Source organism: Saccostrea cucullata, unplaced genomic scaffold, assembly GCF_032062105.1.
Source record: "Saccostrea cucullata isolate Sc308-1 unplaced genomic scaffold, CSIRO_AGI_Scuc_v1 ctg504, whole genome shotgun sequence".
NCBI classification, from domain to species: Eukaryota; Metazoa; Mollusca; class Bivalvia; order Ostreida; family Ostreidae; genus Saccostrea; species Saccostrea cuccullata.
This window is the reverse complement of record NW_026925489.1, coordinates 117413-132662: the sequence shown is the minus strand read 5'-3', so window position 1 is coordinate 132662 and position 15250 is coordinate 117413. Positions and strand designations below refer to the sequence as shown.

The 15250-nt window shown below is 33.9% G+C and overlaps 1 protein-coding gene across 1 annotated transcript in view; it reads left to right on the top strand.

Annotated features, from left to right (window-relative positions):
- The window catches only part of LOC134268994 (protein arginine N-methyltransferase 5-like), a 35078-nt gene extending 30269 nt beyond the window's left edge, over positions 1-4809 (top strand). Inside the window, exons 16-17 of the mRNA XM_062751220.1 lie at positions 155-219; positions 4402-4809. Of these exons, the coding sequence (XP_062607204.1) occupies positions 155-219; positions 4402-4554 (218 nt within the window). The 3' untranslated portion in view covers positions 4555-4809. The remainder of the gene's footprint in view (positions 1-154; positions 220-4401) is intronic.
- The last annotated feature ends 10441 nt before the right edge of the window (positions 4810-15250 follow it).

The following is a 15250-nucleotide window of genomic DNA, read 5'->3' as shown; positions in this document are numbered from 1 at the left end:
TTTTTCCAAGTTTGTCTTTCAATACTCTAAGTAATGTGATATTAGAACTCTTTTATTATTCACTAAAATAGGTACAGAGGAATAGATAATAAAGACTTGATGTTACAGGTCTATAAATTCAGAACTCTTTGATTACAGATGTTATATTTTATAGGTATACATCCAGAGACCCATTCTCCAGGCATGTTTAGCTGGTTCCCCATCCTATTTCCTATCAAGGTAAGGGTAGCAGATTAGTATAGGTTCACTAACAAAACATAAACTTAGTCTTTCTGTTTGACTTGGCCATGCTGTATATTTTATAAAAGTATAAGAAGACAACTTATTTCAGAAAAAAAATTGCTAATAATTAAAAGCGGACTTGCATTTCTATGATGTACAGTGGAGCCTCATTTATCCGGACGCTTTGCTTCCTAGTCAATTTGTCCGGATATGTGAAGCGTCCGGATACCTGAATCACCAGTTAAACAAGACAATATAACATTTAAAAATTTCGTCCCGATGAAAAGTCGTCCGGATACTGAAGCATCCGGATATCTGGGGTCTGGATATCTGAGGTTCCACTGTATGTACTTCAATACTAGTGAAGCATATAATATCGTAGAAGAGCAGAAAAAGTTTGCTTGCTATATACAAATATGGTTTTAAAATAGGTAGATTGGATTAGAATACCAAAAATAATTGTTTTCTGGAATTTAAAAAAGTTTTGAGTTGCACTGTTTTAGTTAGTCAGAGAGGGCAAATAACAACAAGCAAATTCAAAGAATTGTGGTCCCCCGCTTTCGGTGTCTTTGTGGGTGAGATGTCATTTTGTATGACATATTGTGTCAAACATGAACGCCATATCAAATGTCATTTAAAATTATCACTGAAGTTGATTTTTTTTTAAGGTCAATTGTGAAGGTCAAGGGGTCAGAAATCATAGCATCCTTGGAAATATCGTGTGACAAGTAATGCACATGTCAAATATGAAAGCCCTATATCTTCTCAATAGAAGAAACAGAATGTGTTTGTGAAACACTGATGACATGTATGACAACAAATCGGAGATTCTTAAATGCAAATTAAATATAACTCAAAGTAGGGTCTTCTCACAAGAAATACGATTGTGAAATATGAAAGCCCTAACAGCACCTGTTCAAAAGTTATGGCCAGGGATAAGTTCTTGAAATTTACATCAAACTCCAAGGTCAAGGGCCAAAATTGTTGGTTTAATAAGAAAGGTCTTCTCACAAGTATTACATATGTGAAATACGAAAGCCCTAAACCTAACTGTTCAAAAGTTATGACCAAGGTTAAAGTTTTTAAAAAGTTGGTCAAACTCCAAGGTCAAGGTCAAAGTTCTTGATATCCAATGAAAGGTCCTGTCACAAGAATTAAATATGTCAAGTATGAAAGCCCTAGCCCTTACTGTTCAAAAGTTATGGCCAAGGTTAAAGTTTTTTCATAAGTACGAAGATCTCCAAGGTCAAGGTCAAAAGTTCAAAGTTGCCTGTATCAAATGAAAGTTCTTGCCACAAAAAATACTTATGTGAAATATGAAAAGTCTTATAATCTACTGTTCAAAAGTTATGGCCAAGGTCACAGTCTTTAAAAAGGTCAAACTCCAAGGTCAAGGTCCGAGGGTCAGTGTTCTTGATATCAGATGAAAGGTTCCTTTCACAAGGATTGCATATGTGAATAATGAAAGCCCTAGCTCTAACCCTTCAAAAGTTATGGTCAATATTTGTTTTTAAAAGTAGGTCAAACTCCAAGGTCAAAGGGCCAAAGTTCTTGGTATCCAATAAAAGGTCTTTTTAAAAGAATTATGTATGTGAAGTATTAAAGCCTTAGCCCTTATTGTTCAAAGTTTTTTTCATAATTACGGAAATCTCCAAGGTCAAAACGTCAAACTTGTTGGTATCCAGTGAAAGGCCTTGCCACAAAAATATATACAGTGAAATATCAGTATCTCGAAGTTGAGGGGACCTGGATACGACTTCGAGATATCCGGGGGTTCGAGATATCCGAAGTTATCTTCCAACGTCGAATCAATAATTTCCCGTTTTTTTTTTTCCCGTATGTATCTTCATGCATAACACTGTCCTGTATTACCAAACATGTAGTCTTTACGGTAAAGACTCAAGCATATTCGCAATAAATATTAAGAAAAACAATGTTGTCGTTTTCTTTATCGTGTATAATTGTAAAACAATTTAATATACATGCCTTATAATTTATTGCATATACAGTGATTTTACATTTTCCAGGCCATGCTTACGTGGTCAAACGGGATGCATCATTGGCGTTATAGTTGAAGAACCTTCTTCGTAAGAAAAGAAAAAGACGAATTTTTAAAAAACATTATTTGATGAAAAATGTTATTCAGAGCACTAAAAAAGTAATAAGTATTTAAACTGTGTACCTAAGTATTATAAACAGTTTACATATATTACATTACGAAGTATCACTAAGGAACATATGGTTTACGAAACTAACAATGCAAATGGCGGTCAAGGTTATCTATTTATACGCAGATAAACATGAATGTAATCAATCACTGCACTTTGCATTACGCACTGCAACTTAACTGTTTAAAATTTAAGTTTATCTTGAAAAATCTTTGTGTTTTATGAATTTACGATTTTAAAATTATACAGAGCATATTATTAAATGCAATATCAGTAATAGTTATACTGTCTGTTTTTATGAATTGCTGCGAAGTGGTTTGTTTTATCGGTCGTAGACTACACCAAACACCCAAGCTCTGGTACCATTTACCTGCCACAGATACCCAACTTGAGCTTGGGATTAATCAAAATTTAAAATTAAAATTCCCCCGGTTTGAAGGTGTTAATTAATAGCCACTGGCGAGAATGTGTGAAGTCACGACGCCAGGTGTGTTCAGTAGACTGAGAAATTCACTGCACTTCGAGATAAGCCAGGTAAAAATTTGGCTTGGGACTTTGAATATACTTCGACATAAGCGGGGTATTCGAGATTACCGTGTTCGAGATATCAGGTGTTTTTTAAATCATAAATATAGAGAAAACGGTCGGGACTGGCGATCGACTTCGACATAAGCGGGATATTCGAAATATCCCATGTTCGAGATACTGATATTTACCTGTATGTGAAATATGAAAGCCCTAGTCTTTACCGTTCAATAGTTATGATTAAAGTAAAAATTAAGAATTTTAGTGTGAAAGTGGGTCGAACTCCAAGGTCAAGGTCAAAAGGTCAAATTTGGTGGTACCCAAAGAAGGTCTTGTCACAAGGATACACAAGTGAAATATGAGAGCCATAGCTCCCCTCAATCAAAAGTTATGGGCAAGGTTAAAATTTTTGTGACAGACGGACGTGACAGACGGACAGACGAATGAGATTTAATGTCCCCTCGCTTTCGCAAAAGCGGGGGACAATTAATAAAATGATAGCCCTATAAATGTCATTCCTACCAGATTAAGTTAGACATAACCTAAAGGTTGCATTACACTTGATAATTTGATGATTCAAATCTTTCTTAGAGATTAAGTCATCTTGACAAGGACTTTTTAGCTCACCTGAACCAAAGGCTGAAGTGAGCTTTCCTGATCACATTTTTTCCATCGTCCGTCCATCTAGCTGTCTGTCCGTCCGTCCATCTGTAAACTTTTCACATTTTCGACTTCTTCTCAAGAACCACTGGGCCAATTTTAACCAATCTTGGTACAAAGCATCCTTGGGTGAAGGGGAGTTTAAATTGTTAAAATGAAGGGCCAAGTCCCCTCCCAAGGGGAGATAATCAAGAAAAGACAAAAATAGGGTGGGGTCTGGTAAAAAATCTTCTCAAGAACCACTGGGACAGAAAAGCTGAAACTTATGTGGAAGCATCCTAGGATAGTGTAGATTCTAAATTCTTCAAATCATGACCCCCGGGGGTTGGGCAGGGCCACAATAGGGAATCAAAGTTTTACATAGAAATATATAGAAAAAATAAAAATTAAAAATCTTCTTCTCAAGAACCACTGGGACAGAAAAGCTGAAATTTATGTGGAAGCATCCTGGGATAGTGTAAATTCTAAATTGTTCAGATCATGACCCCCGGGGGTTGGGCAGGGCCACAATAGGATATCAAAGTTTTACAAAGAAATATGTAAGAAAATTCTTTAAAAATCTTCTTGTCAAGAACCACTGGGCCAGAAAAACTGAAACTTATGTGGAAGCATCCAGGGGTAGTGTAGATTCTAAATTGTTCAATTCATGACCCCCAGGGTAGGACAGGGCCATTATTTGGAATCCCAAAAGGTTATCACAATGGGGAAATTTTGTAAAGAACAGCACGGTCAAAGCTACTCAGGTGAGGGATGTGGCCCATGGGCCTCTTGTTGATTTATATGCCATACATAAGGCTATTGTTTGATGTAAATATTTGTGTTTCAGACCCCAGTTTATGTGAAGAAAGATGACCAGGTCATACTTCACATCTGGAGAAGCTGTACTGCCAAGAATGTCTGGTATGAGTGGACCATGGTAGAGCCCACAGTCCTACCGATCCACAATCCAAAGGGGCGGTCCTACACTATAGGATTGTAGGACCCAGCAGTCCATATCTACATCTTAAAGGAGTATTCTACAACTTAGGACTGTAGGACTAAGTCAAATATAACAGACAGTCATACCCATCCCCAACCCAAAGGAATGCTCCTGAATGAAATAAATGTTGTTGCTAACGAAATCTTCAAAAGATTATTCTTAGTCATGATGAAAGATCTGTAACTTTTAGAACTATTCACTTCAATGCAATTAAATTTCATTTTATGATGCATATTAAAAGTTTATTGTAATTAAGATTGTCTTGGACTTTTTTGCTACAAATTTGATATTAAGTATAACTGCTATAACAACACATTCATAATAAAATATATGCCTCTGCATCAACAATATGTTTTTGCTTATGTTCCTGCAAACACATCTGAATAAGTAACGAGTCTTCAGTGACAAATTTGCTGCTTGACAATTAGTGTTCATTGACATTAATATTATGGTGGTTTTTAAAGGTGCCTAGACACAGATTTGAACTTAATATATTCTCAAATTTTTTGTATAATATCACAACTTGGATTACAATATCGCGATATACGTGTATTTAATGCTCATTGTTACATGAAGGAAAGTCCCATTATTGACATTATCAACCCTACAAGTATTAAAATTGCTAGAAGAGTACGTAACTCTTTGAAAAAGTGCTTTGATATTAGGGAGGAAAACCTTCAACAAACCTGAAATGCTTACAGCATGCTCTACATATGGACAATTTCTAAAACGAGGTAAAATATTAACAAACAAGTTGATAAAACAAGAATATCAGCAGTTTCGTTCAAAGTCATCATTTCGTTAGTTCTATGGTCGATACAATGACCTTGTCAGCAAAAACAATTTTTCATTGAGTCAAATGCTGATGACGTTTTTCATACTAGTTGTAAGTACATTATTTATACACTGAATTGACGACGGATTTTTCCGTTATTTCCCGATCATGACAAGGAGTACAAGGCGGGTGTGTCCGGTTGGCAATGAGATGCTCACTCCTCCATGGCACCTGATCCTACCTCTGATGTTTTGGAGGTCCGTGTTTGCTCTGCTCCTATTTTGTACTGTTTTATGGACTTTTTATCTTGAATACCCTTCGTTATCTCCATATATTTCACTGGATATTTTTTATTTTGTATGTTAATTGTTGTATTCTTGACTATATGCCAATGTATGGTAGTGTTGTCATTAAATAAATTGAATTACTATATATTGTAATAGCATTTCACACGAAAATATATTAAAAAACTTATTTTATCTGGAAATCATTGGAAGTAGAAAGTTCGGGACTCGTTTGATTAACACATCCTTGCACTTACTTTTAAACATTTTAACTTTATCCTTAAGTTAATATTTAAGAAAAGTAGCAATTTTGATGTGTATTAATGAAAAAATATTACATCTATAATCCAGAAATTTCAGCGTAGAAATGTTCAAAAGCAAAACCTACTCACAAATATCGTCAGTCCGTGATCAGTGTTGTGTACATAGCTTAACTAATTGAAATTATACACCCATGAAACGTAAACTGTATTTGTAAACAGGGCACAAGCTCACTTATTGTTACTGTTTTCGATTCACTGGGTGTGTTCAATTGTTAAACCACTGCACATACCACTGAGAACGGACTGACAATACTGTTATTGGGTTTTGCTTTCTCACATTTCTACTCTGAATCTTCTGGATTAATATTTTTCATCAATACACAAGAAAATTGCTACTTATCTTGAGTATAAAGAATAAAAATTAAATTTGTGAAAGTGCAAGGATGTGTCAATCAATCACGTCCAGAAATACATTTACGAAGTTTCAATAACTTCGAGAAAAAATAAGATTTTTATTCTAGTTTTGTATGAAATGCTAAAGCAACATATAACTCATGAAATCATACAGAAAATTTGCGAAAATATTAACTTTAAATCTTTGTCCAAGCACCTTTAAAGATATATGAACTCCAGCATCTTCAGACTATCAGGTATTTGTTTGAAAAATCAGAATGTAAGTGATCAAATTTTTGAGTTTCATTTAATCGAAAAAAGCAGCTGTCTATGATCACAAGCATCCTTGCAATGTCAGAGGTCACAGGTCAACACGTTGCCGTGGCATTCGACTCCAGACCCATGGCGTTGTGTAGATGGATGTGAAAAAGCTTAATCTTTTATTTTTCGCGAGGAACGGTCAAATTACATGTACGAGGGCTGTTCAATGAATTATGTCCTCGGTGCTCGTAAAGAAGCAAAAGACGCTTTTCAATGACTTAGTCTCAACGTTAAATATTCTCTTTAAATTGAAACTCATGTCCGTAACATTTTAATTTTATCCAATTTCTTATTGTTTTTAGAACTCATTTTTGAGTATGGCCCTTCGTATACTGGAATATGGCAAATCCTATGATTTCCAGGACTTTTTTCAAGTTTGGAAAATGAAACAAAAGTCTGGAATATGGCAGATTAACTTTCTATGATTTTCAGGCAGTGTGGTTTTGGACTTGAAGAACTTTAATATAGTGGATTCCTGATTTTGGTTCCTTCCTCTCATAAAACTTTTGTTTTTTTTTTTGCAAGTTTGGAAATTTTAACAAGACCAACAAAAAATGGCATATAAAACTGTCTTTAACCTCATACATGTTCAATTCTTTGCTCTTTTCAGACCTTTGCTGTTTTGTGTCAAGTGCATCTTATTGTAATTTTGTTCCGGGGAGTTTTAAGCACTGGATTCAAGTTTCATTAACTCTTTGAATTTCAGACGAACGTGAATAACAATTTCTGATTTTTTAAAGAATAATTGTTTAGATATATATTCTTGCACGCTGTCGTTTTCACTAATTTTTCAAAACATAGGGTGGCCATTGAGTACTAATTAAGCCTTTTCACTGTCAAATGTTTTTTTTTTTTTTTTAAATAGTTTGGATGTCTTCAAATTTGCTAGACGCTGTCATATATTTTTAGTTTCTACACACATAGCTTAATTAAAATTCATATCAAAAAATGGGGGTCAATACGCTTCTTTTGGCGCAACAATACATTTAATATGACCTTTTTGCACTGAAATTTGTGTCTTGATTAAAAAGTAAATTTTTGATGTTTTCCTCTCCATAAACAAAATGAGCACTAAGTTTGTTTAAAAAAAGACTTGTGACTTTTCATATTGCTTCGGATAATCAATTATTTGACCTTTCTGCACTAATAAAAAGTGATTTTTCTGGCATTAAAAAATTTAATAAGCAAGAATATTATTTTCTTAAACTTTTTCTGATTTTAAGCAAGTAGGTCAAATTTACCTTGAATATTTAGAAAAGAACATCAAATTTGGGGGTATATGATGTAAATTTTTAGATATTACTATAAAAGAATTTTAAAAATTGAAATTATAACAAAAAAGTTCGTGGACTGAGGCTATAAAATCAGACCACTAACATTTAATAAAAAGGCATATAAAACTGTCTTTAACCTCATGCAATTCTTTGCTCTATTCAGGCCTTTGCTGTTTTGTGTCAAGTGTTTGACATAGACTTATTCCGACTACAAATCGTAATTTTGTTTTCTCCCTGAAATCTATTTTGGCATTAAAAACAAGAAATTTGGAGCATATTATTTCTCCGTAGTCAGTTTAAACATTTCCTAGGTGTATACCAGTTTTTCCAAAAAAACTTCATTTCATTTTTCAACTGTTTGTTTCTTTGAAAATTTCAATAAAATTTCATAGAACTTCCAGAATTAGGTAAAAATTCCATATTTTATGAACGTGAATAACAATTTCTGATTTTTTAAAGAATAATTGTTTAGATATTGCTTACAAAAACTTACTAATTTATTTAAAAATAGTTTATGATTTGAGGTTTATTCTTTAATGATTTAAATAAATATTTTAAAACTCATTGATGTACAAAGCGGTTTTAATTTTATGGCGCTAGTCCACGAACTTTTTGATAACCCCTCGGTCACACTTTGTTGATACATAAGAAATAATTAAATAGAAGTACTGTGTGCACCCAGCATGTTTTTTTTAAAATAAAAACTGTTTTTCGAACTACCCCCAAATTGATGTCTATCAAATTTGCTATGTGTCTTAAAGACAATCAAACATCATAAGTAATAATTTGTTGAATTTTGGCAAAGAGAACATTGGTTGTTGTAAGTCCTTGTCGCCAAGGACGGTACCCATTTTTGCTACCCATTATATCATTATTGTTCATTGGAATCCACCTGTTCATGTGTCTATAAAACAGACGTTGGTTGCTGTAAATTTCACATATTTCAGTGAATATTTCTTTGGGATTCTTAACGAGTTTTACAGCAGCTTTCATGAAGCGTTTAATTTCACTCTTCTTTACCGATTCTTTACCATTCATTTTTCATGCAGTGTCTCGAATAGTCTTTGTTTTCCAGCTTCTCACAATGAAAATATGAGATGAAAAGTGGTCACATAAACTTATATCAATTCATTAAAGATTCAAGCATGAGAGAAAGCCAAGCTTATTGTCATATGACATCTGTGTTGCATGTCATAGAGTTCAGGACATTATTTATTGAACAGTCCTCGTAAGTGCTGAAAATGCACATGTCTTCATGTTACTGTATTTTATTTTAAAAAATTACTAGATTTTATTGCAATTAATGTTTAAGATTCCCCTTTTGATATGCATTTATTGAATGTTGCAAAGTATGTCTGAAGATGTCAGAAATTCCTTTTTTTTTATCATGTGTACATCTTAGATCTATACAACGATCATGAAAATATTAACTGATTAATGGATCATGACAAATTGTCTAGACGAAAATTACTACTTAGGCCAACATTTGTCTTTTCATTAACAAATCGCTCGGGTAACAAAGTCAAAATGACAAAGGAAAAAAATATTGCTGAATATTTTAAAATAGTTTTTCGGGAAGTCGAAAGGGGGATGTGTGTGTTTCAGCTGATATCACTCACATTCATTAATGAAAAGCTGATGGCACCAAGGAGTAAGCATTCTAAATAAAAAAAAATACCTGTTTAACAAAACATCTTCGCTAGTCAAGGGTTTCTGATACGCTTCTCTCCTTATGAGGAGAGTATACGTAGCGTATCGGAAAACCTTGACGAGCGAAGATGACAGTGAAGGAGAAACTTCAGGAGTACTGTGTGTTGTGAGGTGTGTTGTATTTGTATTGTTTCATCATGTATATTATTAGTAACATTAAGTTTCTTGAATATTCCAGAGTGGTCAACATGTTCGTTCATTTTTTTCTAGAACATTCTTAAATTTTGTGTATGTCCAGATTGTTCCAGTAATATATTATTTTAGCAACTTCTGGAATAATCTAGATTTATAATACTGTATAAATACCCTGTCAATTCTATGCATAGATATACATTGTCTTATAAGCACCATTGAGGTACAGCTGGGATATATATTCACTGGGACATTGTGTGCAGCAACGGACACTCTGATGTATGTATTTCTAGATTCTTGCTAAGTTTGTACTTTATGATTTGTATATATTACTGTAAATAAATTATTGTTAAGTTTAAACTGTGTGTTTGATCTTTGCTGGCATTTAGGGTTATTCTGACCCATAACATGTGCAACAATATATTGGAGAGGTGGTGAAAATCAAATGTGAATGCTTAAAAATTTCAAGGAACTTTTGGAAAATTTGAAATCACAAAAGTTTACCAAGATCAACAGCATGAAAACTTGCGATTTTTCAACTTTATATATACAACTGTTCCCCACACTAAATCAAATTCTATAGGCCTTTTGATATCATTGACAGCGACTTTTTAAATATGGAACTCGTAAATTTACTTACTTTGTCACTGATCATTTGCAAAATTAGTTTGTTAAAAAGCATTCTGATTTGTACACACAAGTACTCTGAACTTGATATTCAAAAGATGCTTGAGTTTTTTATTGACAATATCTATGTAGTATTTGAAGACTACAACTTTCAACAATCTATTGGAATTCTCATGGGTTCCAATTTCACCCCATTATTAGCAGACCTATTTTTGTATTCATATGAAGCAGAATTTGTTTAAATCTTACACGTGAAAAGAAGAAAACACTTGCTGTGGCCTTCAACTCGACACTAAGAAATATCGACGACGTATTGTTCATTAACAATGGTCATTTTCTTTCGTAAGTCGATACGATGTTTCCCGGTGAGCTTGAAATAAAAGATACCACAGAGTATGACACATCTGTTTCATACTTAGATATTTTACTTGAAAAAGACGTTAATAGTAATCTAACAACCAAGCTTTATAATAAACGTGATGACTTTGATTTTTCAATCGTCAAACTTCCCTACTTGTACAGCAATATACCTTCATCATCCTCATACGAGGTTTATTTCTTTCAGTTGATTCCAAACGCAAGAGGATGCTCTACGTATGAACAATTTTTAAAACGAGTTAAATTATTGACAAACAAGTTGCTGAAACAAGAATATCTTTCTTTAAAAGTTATCATTCGTAAGTTCTATGGTCGTTACAATAATCTTGTCAGCAAATATATCTTATTTAGTCAAATACTGACTGACGTTTTTCATACTAATGATTAGGCCGTTATAGACACACTGAATTGTCGACAGATTTTCCCGTTATTTCCTGATCATATGACAAGGGGCACATTGCACGGGATGATCAATCTTTCGTGGTACCTGATCCCACCTCTGATGATTTGGAGGTCCGTGTTTGCTCTGCTCCTATTTTGCATTGTTTGATGGACTTATTATATTGAGAACTGTTCGTTGTCTCTTGTTTGTTTCATTTTATTAAAAAAAAAACTTTTATCTGGAAGAACCATGGGGCAACGGACATTCATCATCTGTAGTAACAATTTTTGTATTTGCAAACAAGTCCATCTTACATTAAACATTGTCGAAAGCCCTGTTATATGAACTTAAGTATCAGTAGCCTATTTTGGTTTAAAATTGATTTTGCATGTACTCAGAGCATATGCTTTTGAGTACGGAATCAGTTGGGAGATATAAAATATGATATGCAGGTGTTCAGATTCCTGCATAGGGAAAGTTGACGTTGGAAAAGGTAAGCCATCATGATTTTAAAGAAGTTAATTTAGTTGTTCATGTTTGGCCATTAATATCTATTGTCAATATTAGAAACCTAGTTATGAAACATTTTAACTATATATATATATATATATATATATATATATATATATATATATATATATATATATATATATATATATATATATATATATATATATATATATTAAACATTGTTAAAGTGATATCACTTTTTCTACGCAGTAAACGTTTTATCCGTTTTATCACGTGTACTGAACACACTGGTCCATTATTTGTAATTTATTATGTCCTTTTGTACTTGTTCAGTATGTACATGTGTATAAACATGCTTAAGCTTATTTTTAGGTAACAATTCCTAACCATTTTAGGAATTCTCTACAAGAGGCAAAAATGTTCTATAAAACTGCCCTCATAAGCTACATCTATATCAGAAGCCGCTTCTCTTTGTTTTCTGTTTTGTACTGTTCAGCACGATTTATATAAAAACTGTGAGTATGTTAAGTTATGAGTGACATATTTTTGTAAGTAGAAATCTGTTTCTAGTTTCCGGACAGGAACCAGTAAAACATCCCCAGACAACCTGGTGAAGAGGTGTGACCTTCAGAGGACTTCTTACGACAGGAAATACGTCACAGCTATATAGAAAGCTCCCTGCTTGCTTTATTCCCGCCCCCAAGCACAATAGTTACGATTAAAATGGAGAATTCTGATCTTTTTATTATACATTATACGTTGAAAAACAATTTAAAGACTTATTAGCTATAAAGGCATCTTCTAAAAAAATCTACACAGAATAAGTTTTTGTATTCATATGAATCAGAAAAAAACTCATATATGAAAAGAAAACACTTGCTGTGATCGAGATATATAGACGACGTATATTATACCATCAATTTACAATAGTTATTTGCAGTCATATGTCGACACATTTTATCCAAGTTAGCTTGAAATAAAAGATACCACATAGTAAGAGTCTGACATATCTGCTTCAAATAGGATATTTTATTATAGAAAAAGATGTCAAGTGAATTAAAACATATAACAACGAAGCTTTATGATAAGGTCATATTTAAAATATATTATATTTGCCCTCCCTAAAAAAAATTAAGTCAGTAGGTAGGTGGGATTTTTGTTTTCAGAAAATTGCAACGTATTTTTTTATTCAGGAGAAAAAGTTTAAAAAACCGTTTCCTGGGGGTTTAAAAAAGTAAATATGAGTTGAGCAATTTTTAGCAAGTCGGGCGCGAGACGACAAACAAACACTTTTTTTAAAGATAGCCTAAATGTGATACTTCACAATTTCAATCGCCAACTCCCCTTACTGACATGTTTGCAGCAATAAACCCTCTTATCACCTGCATACGGGTTTATCTCTCTCAGTTGATTCGAATCGCAAGGGCATGCTCTACGTAAGAACAATTTCTAACACGAGGCAAATTATTGATAAACAAGTTGATGAAACAAGAATATCAATAGTCTCATTTAAAGTCACCATCTTGCGAGTTCTATGGTCGATACAATGACTTTTCTCTTATCAATTGTTAGGCCATTATTTACACACTGAATTGTCTACAGATTTCCTCCTTCTTTTCCGAACATGACAAGGAGCACACGACAGGTGTGACCGATCGATGAAAGCCGATTCTTGCATCGCCCAGTAGACGTCAGGATTCGGGTATGGAAACACCCAAAACTGAAAACAAATACATTTACTGAAATCAAAAGCTTTTGGTCATGTTGGGGAAGCGGCGTAAACGTATGAGGATGTTTCTCTTTGCGGTGTTAACTGGAGTTGAAAGTTCATGATGGCATCTTCAGTACTACACAAAAGTAGTTTGATCTCCTTTTGGTGATCATTCATTAGCGATTAAGTTGACTAGATCTCACGAGACCAGAGTAATTAAAAACTATCTTCGCCATGAAGTTATTGAAACTTTACTCTGGACCGCCATGAACCATTTGAGCACGTTACGGAGTATCTTTGTCGAAGAATTAATCAGGGACTCTGAGATGTGAAAACTTACAGGAATTTGAAGACAATTTAATTAAGAAATGGAGTCTGTTCAGCATGAAAAAAATACCTTAAAGAACCGTACACATTCTGTTGTTTATACACGTTATTTAATATCTTTGTTAATAAAATGTCTAGCTCTGTAAATGTCAACAAAGTTTTACATGCAATTTGCTAGCAACTTTTGACAACAATAAAACGGTAAATTGTATATTTTGGTTGCTTTTCCCTTGAAATCTAACTATTCACACAGATTAGTTAGCACAACTCGACATTTAGATTTATTATACTTCTGTTAAAATGTTTCCTATATAAAGTTCAGAAGGTAAGATAGCTATCTTTTATAGTTCAGGCATAGCAAAGCTATACCCCGGGGTATAGTTTTTGCTATCCACCCTCGGAAAATTTTCATGCAATTTTTGCCTCCAATTTTGATTTCCAGCGATAAATCTATTGACTGATGATGTCATAATGACTTCAGTAGCATTGTGACGTCATCGGGATTTCAGATTATTCTTGCAATATTATCTTACTCCCAAAAAATTCAAACCATAGAAATTATATTATACATCAGTATAATAAAACTCTTATCCACTGGTTGTGAGTGGGATAGCTCTTTTATCAAACCCTTGACAGCGAATATTCCCCTCAGGCATCCCTCGGGGAATAGTCGCGGGTTTGATAAAAGACCTATCCCACTCACAACCAGCGGATAAGTGTATAATATCGTTGTCAATTAACAATCAGCTATAGGGTTATTCACATTCTTATGTTGATACGATATATCCCCACGAGTTTGAGATAAAAGATACCATAGAGTCTGACACACCTGTTTCATATGTCTATATTTTACCTTAAAAAGACATGAATGGTAATATAACAACCAAGCTCTATGATAAACGTACGTGATGACTTTAACTTTTCAATCTTCAACTTTCCTTACTTATACAGCAATATATCTTCATCCTCTGCATATGGAGTCTATATCTCTCAGTTGATTCGATACGCACGAGCATGCTCTACGTATGTACAATTTATAACACGAGGTGAATTATTGAAAAACAAGCTGAGGACACAAGAATTTCAGCAGTCTCGTTTAAAGTCATCATTTCACAAGTCTTATGGTCGATATAATGGCCTCAGTCGTCAGTCAATACCTTTTATCAATGAGTCAAATGTTGACTGACGGTTTTTTTTTCATATTAATTATTAGGCCTTCATTTAAACAATGCATTGTCGACGGAATTTTCCTTTATTTCCCGATCAGGCCAAGGAGACAAGGAGAACACAGCGAGTGTGACCGACCGGCAGGGTATGCTCACTCGTCCATGGCACCTGATCCCACCTCTGATTTTGTTGGAGGTCTGTGTTTCCTCTGCTCCTACTTTGTATTTTCACAGTGCAGTCTACAGGAGAAGACAAAAATACTTGTTGTGGTCTTTAACCCGACATTTAGATGATATAGGACATTTCTACGGTCGATGCAATGGCATTTTCAGCTCATACAATTTATCAAGTGCTGACTTACTTTTTTCAAACCAATTGTTAAGCCATATATCATCAAAACACTAGATTGTCTATGAATTTCTCCGTTTACCTGATGATGACAATGGGCACGGGACCGGTCAGCAGGGGATGCTAACTTCTC